At 38.0% G+C, this 19,038-nt stretch overlaps 1 protein-coding gene across 2 annotated transcripts in view; it reads left to right on the top strand.

The window, feature by feature from the left end:
• Positions 1-9,035, top strand: part of MOSPD2 (motile sperm domain containing 2) — a 35,249-nt gene extending 26,214 nt beyond the window's left edge. For both annotated transcript variants that reach the window (XM_089511650.1, XM_089511651.1), the window contains exons 11-15: positions 50-146; positions 2,774-2,870; positions 4,105-4,234; positions 5,338-5,440; positions 6,484-9,035. In XM_089511650.1, the coding sequence (XP_089367776.1) occupies positions 50-146; positions 2,774-2,870; positions 4,105-4,234; positions 5,338-5,440; positions 6,484-6,630 (574 nt within the window). In that variant the 3' untranslated portion in view covers positions 6,631-9,035. The remainder of the gene's footprint in view (positions 1-49; positions 147-2,773; positions 2,871-4,104; positions 4,235-5,337; positions 5,441-6,483) is intronic.
• The last annotated feature ends 10,003 nt before the right edge of the window (positions 9,036-19,038 follow it).

Here is a 19,038-nt window from a genome sequence, read left to right on the forward strand (position 1 = left end):
AAGCTTGAAATACAAATACTTAATATAAAATACTTGCTATTTTTGTTAGCCCAGCAGAAGAACTGCACTTTGGTTCCAAAGAAACTGGAGAGAAGAAATGTTTGATTGTTCTAACAAATGTGACTAAAAATACAGTGGCATTTAAGGTAATAATATTTACTTTACGCAGTAACATCCTGGCTCAATACTTTGTTCTTTTTCAGGAAAAAAGTATACTTTTTCATACCTGCTTACAGAGTCCATAATTAGCTCTTTGTGAGGCAGAGAAGGATTTTCTAACTGGGTTGTAAAGATGGGGGGGGGGGGTTAATAAATTCAAATGAGACTGTACCAAAGAGGAATGTGATAAGAGATTTATAAAATTAATCATTTTATGGAAAGAGAGGGTGGGGAGAGATATAGTACTGGAACATGTGGTCACCTAATGAGATTAATGAGCAGTGCAGTAGGTTCAGACATAAAAGGAAAAAGTGCTTCCTTTTGTATAATTTAATTTACAGTATTTTTTACCACGTTGTGTGGTAGCCATTCACTTAGGTGACATCTAAGAAGAATTAAAACTGTAATTAGTGAGGATTAGCTATAATCCAATGGGTTTTGTAACAGTGGACTGCTCCTGTTGAAAGGTCCAGCCAAACAGCTGTGCTCTCTGATAGGCTTACCACTGAGTAAGCCTGCTGAGGATTCCCATGACTCTTATCAACCTCCTTCTTTGGTTCTCTATCTCCCTGTCATGGTTGGCAAGTTTTTTCCACAACCACTAAGCATAGTGCTCCTGAGGGTGAGATTCAGTTCTTAATGGGCTTAGAGGAGGGCACTGACATTTACCTTCAGGATGTTTCTGTAAACCATGAGGTTCTTTGTTCCTGTTTATATTTACCTCTTGAGTATATATATATACTGTATACCCTCATGTATAAGTCTAGAAATTTTAGTCAAAACATTGACCCAAACACACTAGGTCGACTTATCCATGGGGCAATGTAAGTACGGTTCTTTAACTTTTGTTAAATATGGAACCATCCCTTGGTGAAAGGTGAGAGCTTAATCCCTCCTCAGAGCACCTAAAGGAAGCACAGACCCACTTTACTCTTCCATCCATCCAGCCTTTAGGGTGAGCACAAACAGTTATGCTTGCCAGAATTTTGTCAGTTCTATGGTAAAATTTTCTTTTGCCTCATCCTTTACATCCTTTGTTACATGCATTTTACCCTTGACTTATCCATGGGTCATATCAAAATCCATAATCCCCCCCCCCAAAATCTGCCATCAACTTATACATGAGGTCAATTTATAGTAGCGGACGCATTTTACGTGGCTTCCAGCATACGTGGAAGCTACTTGAGGAAGGAAAGAATGATGCGCGTGTGCCGCCCTGCCACATTTCCTATGGGGCTTGAGCATAAGCAGATTTTCCCTTATGCACAGGGATCCGGAACGGATCCCCCGCATAAGGAGAGCGTCCACTGTATATGGGTAGTGCTGATGTGGCTATTTGATTTGGAAAACTGAGTTCATTGTTAGGACTGGATAAAAAGTTGATTGAGGTCTACTAGGTGAACTGTAGCAATCAGCCTAAGTAGAGCTGCTACTTGGAAAAAGTAGGAGTGAAATTTATGTAAGCTTAATTCATTTCTGACACTGAAGACTGGTTCCAGAACTGGCAAACCCATAACAGGGGAGACAAGGCTGGTCCCTTCATTGTTTTCCTTCCACTTGAAAGCAACGTTTTTTTTTTCCTTCTGACTAGCAAAAGTCCAAAATCTGAAAACTGCGACATTTGCAGTGGACTAAAAGGACCAGAGGATTTTCCAGAACCATCAGGGTCTTTTGGCTCGTTTTTTGTGGGTTTTCCGGGCTATGTGTCCATGTTCTAGAAGAATTTGTTCGAGCATTTTGTCAGCATCTGTGGCTGGCATTTTCAGAGAAGATGCCATCTGTAGATGTCAGCCACACATACTGGCAAAATGTCAGGAACAAATTCTTCTAGAACATGGACACATAGCCCGAAAAAAACCCAAAAAACGATGGATGCCAGCTGTGAAAGCCTTTGACGTAAGCTGGATTGCTGTTTGAAGTAGTTTTAACTAGGTGTGTGTGTGTTTGTTACTTTCATTGGTGCCATTCAGTGTTAAATTGAAGTTCTAGTTATCTTGACATCCATTTTTGGCAGAAAGGTGCGATAAAACCATAGAAAATAAATTAATAGGCTCAGAACATGCTCAGAGGCAGCCTGTTCTTCACTTCTGCCTCTGCCTTCTGTGGTTGATAGATCTGGACAGCTTGTAAAAGAACATAAAATAGATCTGACAAACCTAAAGTCTGTCCATGTCTGATGTATGTGTGATATACCTAAATGGAATTGTGTTCATACATTTGAATACCAGATACTGTATACAAGTAGGGAATATTCATCAACATTTTGTCATGCTTGTAATTTTCAAGAGGCGTTTAGCTGTCTGTTATAAAAACAGTATGCTGGTTTTACATTCACTGACATTTGATTAAGCATGGCAATTCTTATGTTCTTACAACTGTCAACATTTATTGTAGACCAGCTTACCTATTTATATTTAAAACTGTTGGGTGTGCCAGGCATTTTATTTCCAAGTACTTTCAAAATGTATGAGCTAGTTCATGAATTACAAATATGAAATAGGAAGCCCAACTGAATTGCACTGCTTTCTCTTCTTTTTCTATAACAATAGAAAGTGAGACTTTTAAATATTAAAGGATAAATGGAAGAACTGATAGATTTTATATAATTATTTAGGTGAGAACAACTGCTCCTGACAAGTACAGAGTCAAGCCAAGTAACAGCAGCTGCGAACCAGGCACATCTGTAGATATAATAATATCTCTTCATGGTGGTAAGTGAAACCTTGCTCCGCCATTTATTAGTGAAATAAATAAGTACTGTTTAACACTTTTCCTTCAGTAAGTTTTGAATTCTAGGGACATGTACTGGAAAGCCAGTGTTGTTGAAACTAAATACCTAAATGTATGTATGCGTGTCTCTGAGGCAGTGTCTAATCACTTTTTTGAACCAATAGTAGAGTGCATTGATTGACTTGAACATCTTTTTTTTTAAAAAAAAAAATAGCATTGTTTGCCCTGATTCTTACTGTTTTTTCAGCCTTCAAAAATGGGAAATAGCATTGAGCTGTAACTGAATGAAGGAATGAATGAATGATAGTGGTGATACCAGCATGGTATACTAAAAAATGCTCAAATACAATAGAGCAAATACCATAAAATGTGAAAATACCACACTGATTGTTAATATTTACTAATTGGCATTTTTAATTTACTCTTAAATTTGGCTACATATTTCATGTTGGCTGGCTAAGGAAAAGGTAGTGTAAAATTATTTTTCATATATCAAAATAGGTGGAAATATGTTGTACTTGTGGGCAGGATCCAAAAATTGACTTCTGTTGGTAGAATTGCAAAATCCAGAAGAGCCGATGACTCCCCACTGCAGCCCCGACCCCTCAAATGGCCCTAAAGAGCTGACAAACCCACCTGAACTGATTCAGCATGACACAAAGGCCTGAAAAATGGAGGGGAAAGAAAGAAAGAAAGTTCTGCCAACAGAACATTGGATTTAGCTCTGTCAAAATAGGTCTCTTCTAGTTAAAAATTATTAAATGTTCTTTAAGAAGTTGAGTGTGGATTTGGAGTGTATTGATTGGTTGCTAAATGTTAAGGCAGTTATATTTTTAGAAGAAGATCATTTAGGACAACTCTGTCACTTTTAAAGCACTTTTAAAAATCATTCCAAGTGAATTTTACCAAGTGAATCCAATAGCTAGGGGATACCAGGGTAATTCTACCTGAGATTTATTAACTGGCTATATATAAGATCAAATATAAGATATATTCTGTCTCCACATTTTTCTTCTCCTATCCTTCTGCAAGACTGGTGAATTTGTAGACCTTGCTTAGTGCTTCTAGTTATTGTGCATCTGCTGTAGCAATGTAACTCTCCATATAATCTGTTTTGTTTTGTGTTTTTACATTTTTCCCATGGTGCATAAACTTTCAATATAGATTAAATCTGAACAGCATACATTTATTAATTACCTTCTGTGGATTGAGCAGGTTGTGCAGTTTCTCTACAAGACCGTTTTCTGATTATGGCAGCAGAAATGGATCAGTCCTCTGTAGTGGGAACACAAGAATTGGCTCAGTTTTGGAAGGAAATCCCCAGGAACAAAGTGATGGAGCATAGGTGAGCATTTATATTTTTTAGAAGGTTGCTAGACTGCATTCTAAAATAAATGTGAATGATCACACATGTGACCATCTTTTACATCACTCATATCTTAGCAGAAGTTGGTGAAATTTGAAGCAGATGCTCTTTGAAAGCATGTTATTTAATGTTGCTATAATGTCTACACATTAATGATTTAGAAGATTTCAAGATTCCTTATTAGTTTCAGATACAATGTTGATATTTAATTGGCAGTACTTTTAATTATATGTATAGCACAGCTGATCTGTTCTTATGTTTTTATGACAGGAGTAGGTAACCATGACCCTCCAGAAGTTTTTGTCCTGCAACTCCCATAATTGCTTATCATTGGTTATGATTGCTATGGCTGATGGGAGTTATAAGACAAAAACATCAGAGGGCTACAATTGTCTACCCTTTTTGTAGCTATGAGTAGGCTAATATGAAAAGCCCTATTCCTGAGATTGTACCTCCTCATAGAAAAGTCATGTTATTCTCTGCTGGAGATTTGCATTGGATACTGAGGGAATGCTGTGTGGGCAGGCATCTAATCCTGTCCACTTGTGTCTTATTTCAGGCCCAAGACTATGATTCTGGGACACCTCAAGTTTTCCATCCAAGTTATACATTCTACTGCACATTCTAAATTACTCTTTTCTCAGTATCTTTTCTATTATATTTAATTACCTGCTTTACCATGCAGAAAAGAGAAGTCTGAATAGCATTAGTTAACTTTTTTTTCATACATCTTTTAATTACTTCTCCCCAATCGTGAAACTTTTTCAACATGTTGTCTTCATGTTCCTTGAGCCAGTACCATCTGTGTTTTGTTTTGAGCAAGATATATACCACAGCAGCCTGCTGTACAAGTCTGCCTGATCAGATGTTATTTGTTTCAAGCACTGCTATGTTAGATGTTGTTCCACTCTGTAGTGGGGTCAGGGTGCAGGAGCAGAAATACAAATAGCATTACTGAGGATATGAAACAGATGCCAGCAAGGAATAGAAATGATCATACAGGAAGACAAAGAATATGACTACAATGATATATAATTGTACAACTATAATAGTTGTTGAAATGTTGGCGGTTTTCTTTTCAGATTAAGATGCCATGTTACTGAAAGCAGCAAACCTTCTTCTTTAACATTAAATGAAAATACCTTTAACATTCCTGCAAAAAGCAATGAAGATTTACACTTACAGGTAACAAATGTATATTGTTATACATATAGATTCCTTCCGAGTCTAGTAGATCATGCAGTGCACTGTGGCTTTTCAGGATTCCCTATCTTGTAAATTTTTATGCTTCTAGAAACCAAGTCTGAAGATTGGTAATCTCTCTCAGAGTGTCTTGTGCAGTTGTGATGAAGGAGATGCTGTGGTACAAGGCAATAACTGGCTGCCCCTCAGTGTGTCCACAAATGCACTTTGCATATGTATGTGGACATACTTGTATCCTGGCTTTCCTTTCTTTGTCTTGCAAGATTTTAATCTGGGCTGAAAATGAATTCAGGGGTTCTTTTGTCTGTCTCCCCTTTTAAGCAAGTATATCCAAACTCTAGAAGCAGCTTTCCAGGGCTGAGTGAATCTTTCCAGTATCTCTTGTTTTCATAGGCAAAAAGGAGTGAGTTGTTAACATGAGGCTTGAAATGCAGCCTATGTGACATAGCCCAGCAAAATTATTGTTGTGTGCCTTCAAGTCATTTCTTACTTATGGTGACCTTAAAGTGAACCTATCCCAGAGTTTTCTTGGGAGAATTTGTTCAGAGGGGGATTGCCCCATGCCTTCTTCTGAGGCTGAGAGAGTGTGACTTGCCCAAGGTCATCCAGTGGGTTTCCATGGCTGGGCAGGGACTCATACCCTGGTCTTCCAGTCCAACACCAAAACCACTACAACATTCTGGCTCCCACAGCAAAATTAATGATATATTAATCATTATTGCTACATTCCTATTTCTTTTAAAGTGCCTAACATACTGGCACCTCTATTTTAAAAAAGAATGTATGTAATGTTAGGGCTGATAAGAGTGATTATAGTAGAGAAAAGGAAGTAATTACTTTCTTTTCATACTGGATATATGCTGAAAATAAGATTATGGCTAAAACACGGCATGTTTTCTGTATATCTAAAACATAGTATGTCTTAGTTATATAATAGAACAGCAAATGACTACTGAATGAAGATACTGTAAATAGATGTAAGAGAGAAAAATATCTTTTAAAAATATAATCTCTTTGTTTTTCAGCTAACACAATTATTGCAAGCCAACAAAAGACTTCGAGAACAGATTGACCGCTGTGTCTGGTTCCAACAGTTGACTCTTCTGTTGGTGTTTCTCCTAGTTGCCAGTACTACATTCTGTTTCTACATGTTATATGCTCCAAGGAGCTAAAGATGAATGCTCTGTAAAACATGCAGTGTTGATGTCAGTCAGTTGGGAAAATAGCTAGTGCTATTCTGTGGAGCTGTGGAACTGCCAAAACAAGATCCATATATGAAGTTTCGCAAAAACTAAAATTCACAGGGCTATGATGTATGCCTTTAATCAGCATGTGAAGTGACTTCATTAATATTATTACAGCATAAGAAGAACAGGATGTCAAAGACATCATTTCACTGGATATGTAATAAGTACTCAGACCTACAGTGCTTATAATTTAATACTTTTTCTTTGTTTCTGTCATGCAGAAATATATAAGATGTATCAAAGTAATTTTGTACATAAAATGTAACATTTCCTTTGAAATGTAACTGCAAAATAGGTAATAGACCTTCTTGTGTTGGCTGTACATATAGAATGTGTGTACATAATAGATAATGATATACATGATTGTGCAGCTGGTAACTGAAGAGCTGCATCCTAATGTTAGTTCTGTCTTTCTTATTTTTCAGAATTATTACTGCTATTTTATGCCAAACTATTTGCATCCAGTACGTATCTTATAACCATACTTCCCAGAATTTCCTGCTATGGTTCCAAAAAGAACTGAATTGGGACTTTCTTGTTACAAACTCTTATAGCTACATGTAAGAAGGTGCCACGCACCATGATCTTTTTGAAAGAAAATAAATAGTTGTACAGGAAAGCAACTCTCCATTCTCCAATCCTGATTTGAGTCTCCAGAACTGAAATAGCTAACGTAGGATTGCAGCTGCTTTGTTCCAGTATGTTTTGCTGTTGATTTCATGCTGATATGTTACAGAAGATTCTGGGGCAATAATTGCAACACCACAAGCTTCATAGTTGGATTTGAAATAATTGCTGTAAGCATTTTCCCTCTGAAATACATGCAGTAAATCATGTGTGATGTTGATATTAAGTAAAAAGACACAGATGTCTTAGAAGAATTGTTAAGAGAGTGGTCATTTACTACTTACTCTTAGTAGCAGTTTAGAATAATAAAAGTTTGTGCCAGTCAAAAATTCTTTGTTTTTAACTATACTTTGTATGAAAAAGGAGAGTGGTAGAACTTTGTCAACACTCAACTTTTTTTAAAAAAAAATTCAGTTTGATTGTCCCTTTCCACTATAAAGAAGTCACATAAAAACATAACAATAAACTATTATGTTCACACATTGGTTATGGTCCAGCATAGCCTATCCATGGACTTCTTGTTTGCTTCTTTGAGAGAGGGGTGATGTGTGTACACACAGGAATTTTCCACTGCATTTCCCATGTGTCGGTAAGGGAATACACAAACTTCAGTAAATTTAATGCATTTTTTTCTCCTCCACTGTGACCTCAATGACAGTAAGCACTCATCACTGAGCTTACTATTTGCATTCCAAATTTCTACCACTTTGGTAACGCTGTGAACTGTCTTTTGTCTTTTTCTTTTTTTAGTGATCAGTAATTATCATAAGTTAGGCCAACTTTCCCATGGAGTTATGCAAACTTGAAGCCTTGATTTTAATAGGCTTAGATGGGCTAAGCTTATTCGACTGTAGCCTTGATGTGCAGAATTTTGCTTTGCCTATCTTGCTTATGCTCAGGCATGATGGTAGAAGACTATTTGGAAGGCCCAGTTTTAAACATGGTTTTCTGCCATCCTGTCTAGTTTCACCTTTTTCCTAGTTCCAGGCCCTCAGACCTCAAAGATGGCATGGTGGTATACAGAAATATTTCAAGCGTCCCTTCTTCATTGAAAGTGTCTTTATTGAAAAAAACTGATTAAAAGTTTTATCATTGTGAGTGAATTCTGTAAAGAAGAACATAGAGATCTATACAATAATAATGCAGGCCAATTTCAGTCCAAGCTAATTATATTTTATATGAGAGTTCAAGTATCTTTATAGGATTACCTTTCTAGCTGATGGATCTATCCTATATTGCCTTATACTTTGTTAATGTTAATAATAAGGTCCTCAGTTTTTCTGGGATTCATTTGTCTTCTGTTAAACAAATTAGCTACTTCACGTTCACAAATAAGCCAAAACAGTTTTGAATGATTTGTTTCTTACATAAGATTTAACAAATCTGGCTTTCAGTAAAGTTAGAACTAAAGTGTCTTAACTTCTTAGCATGTGATCCATAATACAAAGTAATATAATAATTCTTGTCTCAAAATGTTTATCTCACTAAATTGAACTGGTTTTAATTGCACTTTATTGAACATGTTCAAAATATTGATAAAACCTAGGCCAATAAATATTCTTAATGTCTGGTGCTTAAATATTTTCAGTATTTTATTACTATATTCATATTTTCTATGTAAAATTGATCAGATAATGTTTTCTATTTTAATATGTTATAGATGAAGAACTTCATTTGTGAAATAAATAAGAAAAACTTGAGAACCACCGTTTTCATTGCAGTTCTTTGGAAGCATCCACACCCTTGGATAGCTGTTTTTCAAAGTTGATAAAAATGTCTTTGGTTGTTCTTCATTAGGATAGCTTTAAAATGAACTATCCTTTCTACTTAGAAACACACATTAGAAGGATAGTTCTTGATTATCTGATGACTCCAGCACCACTTATTGAAGCGAAAATTCATTTGCTAATATGACTAACAGCATGACATCACAAAGTTCATGTATATTTAGCAAACCAAAAATACCTTGTGACAAATGCCAAAAATATAAACTTGTTGCATTGTGGACCTTATAGGAATATCAGAAGCATCATGAGCTGTTCTTTGAGCTGAGTATTTTTCATTACAACATGTGAATTGCATCGCCCACCATCATACTCCAATAATCTGAAATCTTAAGATGCATGAATACATTTCCTAGAACCATAGCTAGTTCTAATGCTTTTTAGAAGCTTTCTTACTTCTACTCCATATGTCCTTGCCCATTAGATGTGCTCTTCCATTTCTGCCATTTCCACTTTTAGCTTTTCTCTCTTGCTGTCTTTATATTTGGCACTCTTATGAAACACTTCCATCTCATTTCATTTCTTCAAATTCCTTCCTTCAAAATTATTTGCCATTGATCCCTTACTTAATCTTCAAAACATCTCCCATCACTGCGAAATGCACGTGTGTGAACTGTACTAGGTCACATACTTCCCATGTTAACTTACCTTTTTCATTTCTCTTGTTGTTTTGTCTTGTCACTGTTTTTCTCTAGAGTGTGTTATATCATCCTCAGTTTAGCTCACATATGGGCAAACTGGAGCTTGCCAGAACCACAGATACTTTTCCCTGAAGAAGTTCTGCTGCTGCTCTTAGAAATACTAAATCTTGATTTGGAGTTGTGAGGAATGAAGAGCCATAATTGTGATCCATTTGTGATTCCTGTTTCCTTGCTATGAATTTGTAATTGCTGATATGTTGTGCACCGCCCTGATTGTAAGAAGGGCGGCATAAAAATAAAACTTTTATTATTATTATTTATTAGCCATCTCCATTGAAGGTGCTGGAAGAGACTCTTTAACTTCCCCTACCACTAATTAATATGCAGCTGAGAGTCAGCATGGTGTGGCTTGAGTATTGAAAATGAGGGTTCAAATCCCTGCTGGGCCACAGAAACCCACTGGGTGATTTTGGGCAAGTCATACTCTCAACCTCAAAGAAAAGCAAGAATAAACCCTGTCTGAACAAATCTTGCCAAGAAAATCATATGGTAGATTTGTCTTAGTGTTGCCATAAGACAGAAATTATGGAAGGGACAATAGCAAGGAAACAGCCACCTAGATGAAGATTGCCGAGGGCATACTTTAAGCCCCCCTCCCCTATTCTCATTCCCTAATATCAGTTCTACGGGAATGAAAATTAAAAAAAAGATGGGGGTTGTGACCTTCCAGATGTTACACTGCAACTCTTGTCATTTATTAGATGTAACTGAGAAAGAGTAACCAAGGGCCTTCCCTAATACATTTTTCAGAGAGCCTATAGTTATGATCACAGCTGTGAGTATTCTACAGTTGCACAAAACAAGTGTGGCAGCAGACAATGAGCACTGAATTTACCATTCTAAAGAAATAGGTTATTTCTTTAGCTTTTCATTTTGAAAATAGGGCTTGGAAGTAGTATGGGTAATCTATGGAATTGCAGATGCCATCTGGAGCAAAAGTGAGGAAAGTGCAGCTTGCTTCCATTGTCCCTCCAAAGGCTCCCAAACCTCCCCAAAAAATGGGGGGGGGGGTTTAAATCACCCCCACCCAGTGAGCCAAAATTTCAGCTGGAGATCATGTTTCATCACTGGGAGTGCTGAAATGAACCAGATGGGTGCAGGGTGGAAAATGGTCTCTGTCCCTGTGTAGTTGCCCACCCCTGTTCTAGAGGTAACTATTAGGCTGAGATGGGAGTCCCAGGTTCAAATCCCCACTAATCCCTGAAACCCATGGCACAGCTGGACTAGCCATTGTCTCTCAGTGTAACCTACCTCACACTGATTGTGAGGATAAAAACAAAAGAACCATGCATGCTGGCCTGAGCTCCATAGAGGAAAGGGGGGTGATAAATAAAACATGTAAAACAATTAGAATTCCTAATCTTACTTCGACAGTTGGCTCTGCCAAGTCAGTACTAGTAATGTAAACAGGAATAAGCGGGGCTATGAAGAATGAATATTCACACACACACACATATATACCAGGTAGAACTTATTAAAAACCTGGAGAAGGAAACATCTATTCAGGAAAGGCTTAAGACTTATTAATTATGAGGCATGCTAATGAAAAATAGTATAGAAATAATCAGCTTGTGGCTCCATAACATTAGTGACCTACTTTTTAAATAAATGCCTTCAAATGGTGACAGCTTGAAGCAAGTTGAACACCTGCTTTGCAAGCCTGAAAGTGGGGAGCAAAGAACAAGGAGTAGAATTTCAAGAAATACAAATGGCCAGAATATCTAGAGTGAATACAAACAGCATGTCAAGAGTTTTTATTCATCTTACTAGCATTGCACAGTTGAAAAATTATTTAAAGAAGTCTACCCAACACAAATGGCATCAGACATGTCACACTTACCAGAACACACAGAGGGCTGCCTGCAGCATGGGCCTTGAAACCAAAAAGGAAAGCAGGAGGATCTTCCTGTTTTCTTCTGAGCAATGATTGCCTTCTCTTGCTCCCTGGAAGCAACAAGCTTAACCTGACCCTTATGAGTCTGATGTTGGGTGAGGCAGTGCCTGAATGTTGTCATAGAGTTCAAGCACCAGTACCCTGATCAATTGTCACCTCCCTGGCTTGCAGTGTTTCACATGCAACAAACTATGTGACTGATACTACCTGAGACGCATGTCGTGACCAAAACCTTGGTCAGAGATGAAAAACTGGATCTGCAACCTACTTATTCGCCAATCTTTCCATCTAGCGAACTGCCATTGTGTCAGATACATATGATGCTTCAAAGGTTGATCCTGTATGCTATAGTTTTATTTTACAGGCACCCAATTACTGCAACAAATCCTGTTATCAAGGGCAAGGACAGGGAATGACTCACTCTATATGTTTTTCAGCTCTAACTTTAGCATGATGAATGTGGACTGATTGGTATTGTAGTCTGTTGTTTAATCTGTTCTCTCTTCTTCCTCAAAGGCTTACAGTTGGCCATTTATATCCATGGATTCTGCATCAATGAATTGAACCATTCATGGCTTGGGGGAAAAATTAAGCCATAAAGCAAACCTTAACTTTGACATTTTATATAAGGGATGCCATTTCACCATACCATTGTATATAACAGGACTTGAACATTCACAGATTTTGATATCCTTGGGAAGTCCTAGAAGCAAACCCCATCAGATAACAAAGGCCCACTGTATGTGAGGGTTTGTTTGTTACCTATCACCCTAGTTCTTAAGACCATTAGGACAACTTTTGCCAACTGAGAAATTGCATGAGCTTTGTCACTTTCTACATTTTACTATTCTTGGTATGCCTGGATTTGAGTTGATTGGATTTATTTCCTGCCTTTCTTCCAAAACTGGGACTCAAAGCAGCTTACAGCATCTCAGCATCTGAAATCGCTATGTGTAAAAACAACAAAAAGTTAACATGATAAATGCAATTAAACATAGTATTCCAAATCGTTGCATTTTAAAACTATTTTAAAAATAAATCAATATATACAATACCAATCTGCTAAAAACACCTCAGTCCAGACTCAGTAAGATGTTGAAAGCCTACCTGGGTAAAAGATGGTAAATACAATACGTACGTGTGTGTGTGTGTGTGTATGTGTCAGTCAGTCAGTCAGTCAACCTTTATTAGGCATAGAAAAACAACATGCATTTACAATAAAAATTTACATAAAATTTACAATAAAATTTGCAATAAAAATTTACAATAAAGCCTCAGGATCATTATTCAAATTTAAGCCATAGTCTTGTTGCCTCCACCAGAAAATTGGCCATTAACTTGGTTATATGTGGGTTCCGATCTTCCAATAGGTATTCCACTGATAACCCATTCAAAGAGGTATTCATTTCCAATAACCTTCTTAACAATTTCCCCCTCGGAATTATATACAATGGGCAAAGCAATACAATGTGATGGAGAACGTACGTGTGTGTGTGTGTGTGTGTGTGTGTGTGTGTGTGTGTGTGTGTGTGTTGTCTGCCTTTAGGTCGTTTCCTATTTATGGCAACCTTAAGGAAAACCTATCGTGTGATTTTCTTTGCAAGATTTGTTCAGAGGAAGTTTGCTATGGCCTTCCCCTGAAGCTGAGAGCATGTGAGTTGCTCAAGATCACCCAATACTTTTGTATTTGTAAGTAAACATTTTATACTGAGTCACCTCAGTGTATTGTGTATCAGCAAACTTTCATTTATAGAACCAGAGATACAGGTGAGAGAAGAACAAACAACTGTGGGACCCAGCTCTTTCTCCCTCTGTGTCTGCCTTATAATACTTAAAGACATTTATATTTTATTCTGGCCTGGGAGGGAGTGAAAGGACAAGCCCAACACCATCAGGCCTGACCTCTATTAAGGAGCAGAGCCCTCCCTCTAGTCCATCTGCCTTGGTCCAGGCCTCAGAGGAAGAGAAGAATTGATGCCCTCCCCCACCACCGTTCCCTTCTCCTTTTGTGTTGTGTCTTTTTAGATTGTAAGCCTGAGGGCAGGGAACCGTCTAATTAAAAATAATAATAATTGTAAGCCTTTAGGGCTGAAGGATGGGGTATAAATATCGTAAATGATGATAATAATAATAATACTTTTCCAGAGAAGAGGATGCCAAAATGAATGGACTGTTCTATAACCAAACTATCCATAGGGCAATAAATGATCCACATCTTCAGTAGTGTGAGTACACTACAGAACTGATTCAGATCATGCTGCATTGTTCCCAAAATGGAGGCACCTCTATTTTAAATTGATATGGTGGCCAATGTGAACGACAACAGGGTTAAAATGGCATGGAGAGATTCAATCACAGTAAATGTAGCGGGAACACCAAACTATTCTGAATCAGCACAGAGATGTGAATCTCTTCGTTCAAAAAAGTAAGGGTGAATGATCCCTCTAATGTCTTATAACAATAACAGAGCATTGCTGCTTGAAAAACAAAACAAAAACCTACTAATTCTTCAGATATAAAAGCATATCCAAAGAAGGCTTGTGTAAGAAAATAGAGCAAGTTTCCTAGAAGTAGAAATAGGATGATTCTCCATTATCCAGATTTCCAAAATTCTAAATATTCCACAGTTGTCCACATGGCTGGTTGAGATAGTGACACCTTTGCTTTCTGCTGATTCAGTGCACACATATTTTTGCATGCACAAAAGTATTAAAAATATTGTGTATAAAATTTCTTATAGGCTATGAGCTTTATCGCATGGGGTTTAAACCGTTCCCCAGCGCGTTCTAACGGGGGTACGCGGGGGCGCGCATGGAATGCGATGAGCACGGGATGAGGCCCAGAACGTGACTTTACCGCACGGGGGAACGCCGCCACCGCCGCGCGTTCCCATCGCGTTCCAATTCGGTTCCAGAGGGCACCATTTCTGGGAACTGTTTCAAAGCGTCCCCAGAAATGGCGCCCTCTGGAACCGAATTGGAACGCAATGGGAACGCGCAGCGGCGGCGTTCCCCCGTGTGGTAAAGTCGTGTTCTGGGCCCCATCCCGTGCTCATCGCGTTCCGTGCGCGCCCCCACGCGCCCCCGTTAGAACGCGCTGGGGAACGGTTTAAACCCCATGCAATAAAGTTCTATGTGTATAAGGTACATATGAAACATAAATGAATTTGATGTTTAGACTTGAGTCCCATCGCCAAGATATCTCATTATATATAAGCAAATATTCCAAAACCTGGGAGGTAGGGGAATCCAAATTCCAAAACACTTCTGGCTCCCAAGCATTTTGGATAAGAGACTCACCCTGTACATGAAATTGCGTAGCCTCTATCATACAGAAATTGGTCACTATCTGATTTCATGTCTCTCTAGCTCTCCATACCCAATAGGAAGTCCCATGTTTCCTAGTTTATGTTAATCAATGTAGCTGTCTTTTATCAAGTATAATTACATTTTCAAGTGCTTCAGCTTTTCCAGATATCAAGTAAAACATTTTGAAACAGCCTGTTTTGTGAATGTCTAAAGGATTGTGCACTTTTGCTGATAACACATACAGAAAAAAAGGGGGGGAAAGCAGTTGCTATCTCAGGAATAGCCTGGACCCTATCCTGTTATTTCCATTGACGAGAAGGTGCCAGCAGTGAATCATGTGTGATGTATTTGCTAACAGAATTGGGGACAGCTGGGTAGGTTTACTCCATAGCCCCATTTCTGGAATTTGTCCTTGTCTGGAAAAAAGAGTGAAGGATAAACTTAGAGACCTTTGTGCAAAGTGCTAAATTGCCTTTTTATGGCTTTAAATGAAATGCAGAAGCTAGACATCTCTCATGCTCAGCCTGACGCATGAATTTGCTATCTTCAGGTATTCAGAGAAAGGTAGTTTCACAATGTGACCTTCCACAGTGCTATCTCCAACTCTTTAGCAATTTTCTGAGCTCATTTTCTCAGCAGGTGCAGAGAGCAGTTGAACACTTAAAAAAGGAGAGACAGAAACTGGGACAGGGCTCTGAATTAGCTTCTTAAGCGCATGCAATCAGCTCGCACTCTTCCAATGCAGAGTTTGGAGAAGTTACTTTTTGGACTACAGCCCTCAGAAACACTATGTTCTTGGAACTGAATACCAAAACATAAATTTTAACTTTTTCTTTTCATCTGGTAATCCCATGAGCACTTTGATGGAGCAGACCCAGAATCCATCTATTCTTATTTTATATTGTTTTATACCACCTTTCTCCCAAATGGGACTTAAAGTGACTTACAAAAGAAGTTAAAACAAAACAGCTAACACAGTATGGAGTACAAATGTTTAAAATGTATTAAACCATCAATCCAATTAAAACATTGCTTTTGCAACATTCTCTTAAAGCTTAATTAAAAACAGATGAAATGTTACATTTAAAAATGTAATAAAAATGCAATAAAAACTACATATTACATTGAAAAAGCAACAACAGCACACCTAATTGCATGTCCCTCTACCCTCATTAGTCAATTCCTGTTTAAATAGACCTTAAATAGGTCTTTGTCTACTGGTAAAATCTCGCTTGGGAGAGAGTTCCATAGCTGAGGAGCAGCCACCAAGAAGACAAGCCTGGGAGGCTAGTGGGTGAAAAAGGAAGCTTTCCCCCAAAGACTGCAATACTCTCACAGGGTCGTATAAGGAGATAGGGGATTTCATATATTGTCTGCATCATGTTTCTCTCAGTAGGTAACCAGATACTCCTCCCCCCCACCCCACACACACACACTACCATAAAAATAAAAAGATAAATGGGACATGAAAGCCATTCTCTTTCACTGTTGTTCATCCTTAGCGTTGGTATACCACTACTAAACACGGAAGCCCATTTAGTGGTAATGGCTTACATGGCTTAGTTTCTGAATGGTTTTGTAAATGTAATTATCACTGCTACTAATTCGGAGTTTTAAACCCACTCGTACATTATGGTATACAACCTATCCCCAATCACATGTACTTGAGAGTGAAATCTAATTTTAGTCACAACTAGAAGAGATCCATTGAAATGCACTGAGTATGTTAGTCAACAGGTCTGGTTGATTTTGAAGGATTTACTTTAGTTGGGAAACTGGGTTTCCTCCAAGAATTTACTCTATGAATAGAGGAAGTGGATTGATAGAGTGTTAGTATTAACAATGCCAGAAGACTCTTTGTTTCACACTTCAGACTCTTTGTATTAGAAACTGATAGGTCTGCCCCCCATGAAATTGCCAAATATACTTAAAAGCCACCTCAACTCATGCCCATCATCATCCTTCATATATTCAGTACATAGTCTGTGAAGAATAAACATCCTTTTATCTGTCTGGAACCTACAGTCAATCTGTTTTATTGGGTTAGTCACTAGTCTAGCATTATGGAAGAGACAAATAATTCTATCCATTTTATCCACTCAAGGGTATTTTGAGAAACTAATGTCATGTTCCTACTAAAAGGCACTAATCCATTCACTCAGTATGGCTGCCTTGTATAGTAGATTTATACAGTTGGCCCTCCACATCCATGGATTACTCATCCACGGATTGAAAATATTCCAAAAAATATAAATTCTAGCAAGCAAAGCTTGACTTTGCCATTTTATATAAGGGGCACCATTTTACTTTGCCATTGTTTTTAATGGGTCTTGAGCAGCCAAGGATTTTGGTATCCATGGTGGGTCCGGGAACCAAACTCCAATGGATAACAACAGCCCACTGGACTTAGCTATGTAACCATCTCACAGTTACATTGCTAAGAAGTGTTTCCTAGTCCCATTGCAGTACAATTCCTCCTTGGATCAGAGATAGCTTGGAGTTGGGGGCATCAGTCTCCTGGTTCCTGATCAATAGTGGAATGGACTCCTGTTGCTTGCACCAGCTACTGACTTGCTGGTGCACTGACTTGCTGGTGCTGGGAGACTTTCATAGTCCCCATGTATTCCCTAAACTAGTGAATACATAGCAATCGTACATACAAAGCAATCACAAATGCATAACTCTAGGTAATACATTTGTAATTGTCTGGCCACTGTCATTTGAGACGATGACTAGGTTTGAAACAGGTTCAATTGAACAATAAACACATCTCCCATGGAGATGGACGTTCATAATACATTCAAACTATGAAGTCCCTCGGTGGCCAAAAGCTTTTGCTTGTGTTGTCATCACCAATGGTTATTCCTATTAGGTAATCCAATTATGATGAAAATGTCAACAAGCATGTGAATAAATATGTGGATGCAGTGGTCAATTAAGAGAACATGTGTGCTTTAAAATTTATACACTTATTTATACATTTGTACACATTTATTTATAAAAAATAATGTGATGAGGTCCAAATTAAACATAACATCAAGCATTTATTTAGTGCAGAGGGAGGGGGTGGGTAATATAAACCAGGCTGAATAAAACAGAACCATTGAAATCAATGGGATTCAGGTTAGTCATGAATAACCTAAGTCCCATGACCCACCCATAGATTAGGGGTAAAAATCACATAGCACAACACATTCTGTTGCAACTAAAACTCCCAGCAGTCCTTACCATTGGCTATACTGCTGGGAATTGCAGGACAACAAAAGCTATAGAGCTGTACCATTCCCATCCATCTACAGATCTTTACAGCACCATTCATGCTGTCATTGTTATTCTCATAACAGGATTCCCAGAGCATTCCTAGAATACATTCCTTCCAGAAAATGAAGGAATACACCATACCAGTTAGCAAATGTTCAGCTTAACCCTGAAAATGCATTAAAATTTTGAAGTGATCTCCATGAGTTATCCCATCAATGAATTTGGTCATGTTCAGTCTTCAGTCTTGCTGATGTCTTTGCAAGAGAAGTAATTATTTGCATTTGTTGGCTGAAAACTGGGTAAAATAGGCAAAAATTAATGTATTTGCCAAGGGGGTAGTATTATTATTTGGAGCTGAGAAGTATGCCTTTGATGCTCTAAATTTAATGCTTCAAGGTGACCATAAGGATATGTATGGTCTTATTCAAGAGATGGCAGACTTCTTAAATCTTTTGGTTCCATGGGGTTCTTCTGCCCTGAATTCCACTACAGCTGAATTCTGGTTTGAATAGGCAATTGTCTTTCCTAGTGAGTTTTGTCTTCTCATAACATGGCCAAAGTCCAACAGTCTCAGTTTAGGCATCTGGCTACTAGGGAAAATGCAGGCTCAATTTGCTATAGGATCCATTTATTTGCCCTTTTATTTTTGGCAGTCTAGGGTATTTTCCTTCCTCACCCCATTTCAGATGATCATCCACCTATCAGCTTTCCTTCTCAAAACTCTGGTTCAGATTCCTTTGTTAAATGGATCAAAGATA

Source organism: Sceloporus occidentalis, unplaced genomic scaffold (assembly GCF_023333645.1).
Source record: "Sceloporus occidentalis isolate IW3139 unplaced genomic scaffold, rSceOcc1.0.p SCAF_2, whole genome shotgun sequence".
Classification (NCBI taxonomy): Eukaryota; Metazoa; Chordata; class Lepidosauria; order Squamata; family Phrynosomatidae; genus Sceloporus; species Sceloporus occidentalis.